This window comes from Falco punctatus (assembly GCF_963210335.1).
Source record: "Falco punctatus genome assembly, chromosome: 12".
Classification (NCBI taxonomy): domain Eukaryota; kingdom Metazoa; phylum Chordata; class Aves; order Falconiformes; family Falconidae; genus Falco; species Falco punctatus.
Window position 1 is genome coordinate 26,578,739 of NC_137592.1, and position 6,000 is coordinate 26,584,738.

The window sequence follows — 6,000 nt, forward strand, 5'->3', positions numbered from 1 at the left end:
CAGACTACCCCTACCTACATTGTTATATAGTTTTACAACAGGCAAGTTCACCTTCACACCAACCTGTCCTCAGCATGTTTCAGATTATTTGCCATAAACATCAAGTTACTTCAGCCAAAAAGCTAATACTTACACTCCTTGTATGTATAAAAAAGATAAATAAAACCAAGCTATGCATAGTTTTGTTTCATATGCTAATGTACTAGTTTTGGCTGGGATAGGGTTAATTTTCCTCATAGTAGCTAGTATGGTGCTATGTTCTGGATTTTTGATGACACAAGCACGCCACACAAGCACACTGATGCTTTAGCTGTTGCTGAGCAGTGCTTACAGAGTGTCAAGGCCTTTTCTGTTTCTCACACTGCCCTGCAGCAAGTGGGCTGCGAGTATGCAAGAAGTTGGGAGAGGACAGAGTGGGGACATCTGACCCCAGCTGACCAAAGGGAATGTGATGTCCTGCCCAGCAATAAAATCTGTGGGACAGAAGGGGGCAGGGAGAGGGGGTGACATGCAGAGTTATGGCACTTGTGTTGTTTGTCAGGTTTATGATCTTCCAGCTTGTTTCCCATCCATGCTTCAAGAATTTATAAAGTTAATATGCAATAACTTCTTGCATTATTACTGAAGTGCAAGAGTTTCAGATTTTTTTCCACGTATATTGACTGCAATTCTGATACCATTGGATTGCGTAACTAGTGAAGAAATAGAAGCAGTTTCTTTTCTCTGCAGGCCAAGGAATTCCAGAAATAGTTTGCATCTTCTTGCTATTCAGTAATCATAGGCCATCTATTACCAAAGCTCCTCCAACATGGGGACTGACAAATATATTCGGTTATTTTGCCAGCATTACTAGGAAGCCCCTTTTGAAACTAGTATTACACTTGTTCTCTCTCATCACTTCAGACATCCATAAAGGAGTGGGGGGGAATAATTACAAACTAAGTTACCTCACAAATCTGAAAAAGAACCACTTGAGCAATTTCTCTTCCTTTAGATGGTCACAATTATTGTCAACAGAATAAAGGATGATCAAATTAAAAGTAACCCAGGTACTACAAAGATTCTTTCAAGTAATGCTGCAAATTCCCATGGCTTACAGTTGTTAACAGCTCCAAAACCAAAGTTTGAGGTACCATGGCAGGGGGGCTTTGTGATGCTATATAGCACAGGGAAGAAATGAAACCATTACATATAAAACATATGTATTCCAGCTTTCTTTCAGGTCCAAGTGACAGCTTAAGTTATAGCAAGAAAGAAGGAAGTCTACCCAGTAAAGGAGGCGCTTAAAGCAGCAAAACACTCAGGTGCAAAGGTAATTTGGACAAAGTACTCTGACACATTCTGTTGTGTGTTGAGAGCATGTCATATATTCTTCCCCACTACTCAGAATGTATTAACAATTACAGGTATAACACCATTCAGATAGAGAGTGTATTTTTATGACATTTTATATGAAAACTGAAAGGAATCTTAAATGTATATAATGCAATCTGGAAAGGGAGACTCTGATTAAAAACGCAACACAAAAGAGCTTGTCAGAATGGGAACACACCAAATTCAGTAAGAGGGATACAGAAACAGTTAAGAACAACCCTACTGCTAAATGCCATCTAGAATTTGATTTTGTAATGTATTTGTAACCTTGTTTGCAATTCTGAAATGAAAAGCTTGGCTTTCTGTATTTCTGAACTTAATTAGTTGATCCAGATAAAGCAAAGCGTGCAAGCACAACTCCAAATATGTTGTTTTAGAGGAACTAGGCTCAAGAGCACTTTTTAGGACGCTGTCAGTGTTAACAGGGCTGGATTTTGGAGAAGAGTTTCTGTGCCAGGCTTAAGTCATTGTTCCTACTGTAAAAAGAAGCAGCAAAGTGACAACTCATAGCTCTGGGCAACCCCCCAAATCGGGGGGGAAAACTTTTTCTTCCCCCCTAATAAGCAGCAGCATCTCAAAGCTGTGCTGTGCCACACACGGCCCTAAAGTGACCAGCTCACATCACAGATGCAGGTGTCATTGCCTGGGAACTCCCAAGGGCAAGTTTGGTTTTGGGTTTTTTTTTTTCTTATTAATTTCATTTAGGTAATGGGACATAAGCACACTTGAGACCTAAAAATATCCACACACCAGGAAAGTACCAATTTCTTTATTTCATCTTAACGCCCCCAAAGGAGCAGGAGCTAGGAGCAGTCCTACCTGGCTATGCCACTGAATTGCTGTCATCAAGCCTATCAAATGGTTTAAAACACACAGTTCAAGCTCAGACTCTAATGGAAGAACAGAGACATCATCACTTTAATTAAATTGTAGTTAAATTTCTCAAATTATAAAGATTATAGAAAATGTTATGTGTCTTTTTTGGTCAATTTTCTGCTCTTTTCAGTTAAATATCCATTAATTTCTTAGTGGTAAAGTTCCGTTACACTTATGAAGTTTTACCACATTTTGCAAATAAGATGGATTTTTTCATGTGTGTACACTAAAAAAAAACAAAACCAAAAACTTGATTGGACAGAATTTTTTTCTTTCCTTGGTGCACAACATTAGAAGCAGAGATTTGGTTTATGTTCTCACACTTCGTCACTTCCACTTTACTTACAGCAAAAAGTTCTTCCATGTGATCAATGTAAAAGTCAAGGTACACATCAAAAAGAAAGGGCAGTAATTATGGACTGCCATGCAACAAGTCAGTTGCTTACAAAGAAAAAGGAATGGATTAGTATGTAGGCAAAAAAAAAAAAAAAAAAAAAAGGGAAGAGCGAATGAAAAACTGAATGAAGTATTTCCAACCAGAGCAGTAACTGTGGATGCAAGGCCAAAGAGACTAGCAGTAACGCAAGATCTGTATCACCTCATCTCAACCACAGTTCAAAACAAGGCTGCAGCTGAACCGTTCAGTTGGTTATGCCACACAGCAGCAGCAAAGCAGACTTGAAGGAACAAGCCTAAGGGGAAAAGAATCTCCTGTTCTGCATACCCAAACTCAGTTTTCTCTGACTTAGGATACCTCCACAACTTACTTATTTCAACTTCTGCAAGCTGTGGAAGTGTTTTCTCCCTGTCAAAGATGAATGCACTAAGGAATTCTGCTTAAAAATGACTGATCTATAATCTTACATAAAAGTTACTTTGGGAACTCTCACATGCTTACTTTTATGCTCATTTATCCTGAACTGTGAAAACAGCTGTGGTATAAAATATATATATATATATATACAGGCACATATCCGAAAGATTTCAAAGACTATGAGAAATATTTTGAAAAACACTTGATTAGAACACTCTGCCTTGTTGACTACATGAGCAAATATAAAAATAGTCCAGAATACAACCAACCCATTAAAATGGAAGAACAGCACATTTTAGTACATGCACCTTCTTTGCTTCTATCATTTTTATAGTTTTACAACATAATAAATATTTTCTCTCTTTACAGCTGCCATTTGACAAATCCAGTCCAGAAGTAATCAAAAGTTATTTTGCACAAACTTCTCTCACATGTACCACCAAATACAAGAGAAATACTTTAATTTCTTTCAGCAAGAAATTTTTTGGAGACACAAATACATTACAATATTTTGCGTTTATCTTCAGTATTCAAGAGGCGCTAACAGGACCCTACTGGTTCCAGAATCCCTTCTTTAGATACAGACAATACAAAAAGAACAGCCATACGGAATCTGTATGCACTTTTCAGAGCTTTAATTATTGAAGTCACTAGTAGCAGCACATAACCATTTTCTACCAAAGTTTTGCACAATGCAGGCTGGCTGTATAAAATCCTTACAGAAGTACTTTCTTCCAACAATAAAGTAAATTACATTCAATCTTAAACACAAAAAGGAAGTACAACACCATGCATACAGAAGTTTCAGTGGTAAAGTTAACTAGCTGACCATACAGTGTACTTTTAAAACTTTTTCACAACTATTGCATCATTTTTTTTACCTGAACCTGTAGTGACAGGACAAGGGCCAACAGTTTAAAACAAAAGAGTGTAGATTTAGATTGGATATTAGTAAGACATTTTTTATAATGAAGATGGTGAGACACTGGAACAAGTTGCCCAGTGAAGTTAGAGATGTCACATCATTGAAAGCATTCAATGTCACATTGGACATAGCTTTGAGTAACCAGATCTGGTTAAAAGATGTCCCTGCCCACGGCAGGGGGGCTGGACTAGACAGACTGTCAACGCCCCTTCCACCGTAAACCATCCTATGATCTCCCTCTCTTTTAATTCCCCCAAGATCTTTTAAGTTTTTTAAATAAGCACCTTGCTGTTTTCTCTCATTGCTCTGTTTACAGTTGAGAGGACTTTACAAACATCCTCACTAACCTCTTCAAACCCTTCCCTTCCATGCTGTTGCCAGAAAGCCAAAACATTAGCCAACTACAGTTAACGTGGCACGGCACTAACACACCGGGCAGTGCTTCATTTGCCTGTATAGTGTGACCTGACCATGGATCTGTTGGTCCTTCTTCTCTGTTGAGAACACAGCGCTGCCTTACACAACAGAGATCTGCTCCACAACTTTACACTGTAGTTGCTGTAAGACTGTCTCTTAACTTAAGCTGCCAAGCTAAAGCTTTCGTATGCTTTAAGCACAGTTTGCATTATTAGATAATCCTGCATGTGTAAGGTTTGTTAACTTTACTAGAACATTTTCAGACAACTGAAGCAAGAAAACTCCAAACTTTCACCTCGAAGTTTGTGGCACGCTGTGTCTGTGGCCAAAGAGCTTCACCTACACACTACAGCATAAGGACTGACAGCTGAGAACGGCCGGACACCTGAAATTCCGGACAGCAGGAAAGTCTGAACTTGTAGGCAAGCTGGAGCAGCTGCAGCAGGACACCCACCCTTTGCCACAGCAACGACGCCGAGCGACCGGCGGGTACCGGCCACCGGCCACTGGCACAGCCCCGAGCGGCCAGGGACGGCGGGGAAAGCGGCGAGGAGCGAGCCCTGAGCCCAGCCGGCACCCCGGCCCCGCCGCCAGGCAGCCCCGCTGCGGCCAGCGGGCAGGGGCGCACGCACCGTGGGGCCAGGCCCCGGCGGCCGTGCGCGGGGGGAGGGGGGGGCGAGGCTCCCGCCGCACGGAGGCCCGAGGGGGCCGCGGGGAGCAGCCCCGCCACCGCCGCCCCCACACGGGCCGGGCCCCGCCGGGCCCCCGGCTGCCCCGCTCCGCAGGGGCGGACTCACCGCTCTCCTTGCCGGCCGCGGCGCTGCCCGGGCGGCGCTGAGGGCACAGGAAGTCGCGAGCCGCCTCCAGGTCCTGGAAGTGGCCGAAGGGGACGAGGGTGCACGACATGGTGCTGCCGCCGCCGCACGACCCGGAAGCGGTCGCCCACTTCCCTCACGGCCGGCGCCGCGCGGCCCTGCGCAGGGCGCATGCGCGGCGCGGGGAGGCACCCCCACCCCACCCCCCCGTTGTCGTCCCTCCCCCGGCGGGAGCTGCCGGGCTCCCCGCTGGCGGCCGCGGGGGCGGCGTGGTCCCTCGGGCGCTCGCCCGGGTCCGGCCGCCGCGGCCCGGGGAGGAGCGACCCGGGTCGGAGGTGGCGGCAGCCGCGGGGCGGGCATCGCGTTCCTCCTCGCCGGGCAGCGACGTGGCTTGCTCGCCGTTGCCAGAGGCGGGATCGGCGGTGGCGGGCGCTGCTTCCCGCCGCCGTTCCTGAGGGGAATGGCGGCCTCGGGGGCAGCTCTGCTTCCGGCACCGGGGAGCGGCTGGGCCCGCCCGGGCTTGGCAGGGGCGGGAGGAAGAGCAGCCACCAAGTGCCGTGTGGGCTGCTCAGGGCCAGCTCCCTATGCAGCCAGCGGCAGTAACTGGCACTGATGCCAGCGACTGCGTGCTTGGCAGGGGAGACATGACAGCTTCCCAGCCGGCCCGGCTCTGAAGGAGGGTGCTGTGAGGTGCTGACACAATTTGATCATCCAGGCCTAACGATAAACCAGCAGGGCCCTAATGGCCTGTGTCACCCTGATGACTAGGGTACACCTTT

The 6,000-nt window shown here is 46.0% G+C and overlaps 1 protein-coding gene across 5 annotated transcripts in view; it reads right to left on the reverse strand.

Annotated features, from left to right (window-relative positions):
• Nucleotides 1-5,411, reverse strand: part of RAB3GAP2 (RAB3 GTPase activating non-catalytic protein subunit 2) — a 49,035-nt gene extending 43,624 nt beyond the window's left edge. For 2 of the 5 annotated variants that reach the window (XM_080408540.1, XM_080408539.1), the window contains exon 1: nt 5,204-5,410. In XM_080408540.1, the coding sequence (XP_080264666.1) occupies nt 5,204-5,312 (109 nt within the window). In that variant the 5' untranslated portion in view covers nt 5,313-5,410. Of the gene's footprint in view, nt 1-5,203 lie in introns of all 5 variants that reach the window. The other 3 variants (XM_080408543.1, XM_080408542.1, XM_080408541.1) reach the window with 2 other exon arrangements.
• Nucleotides 5,412-6,000: the final 589 nt, after the last annotated feature.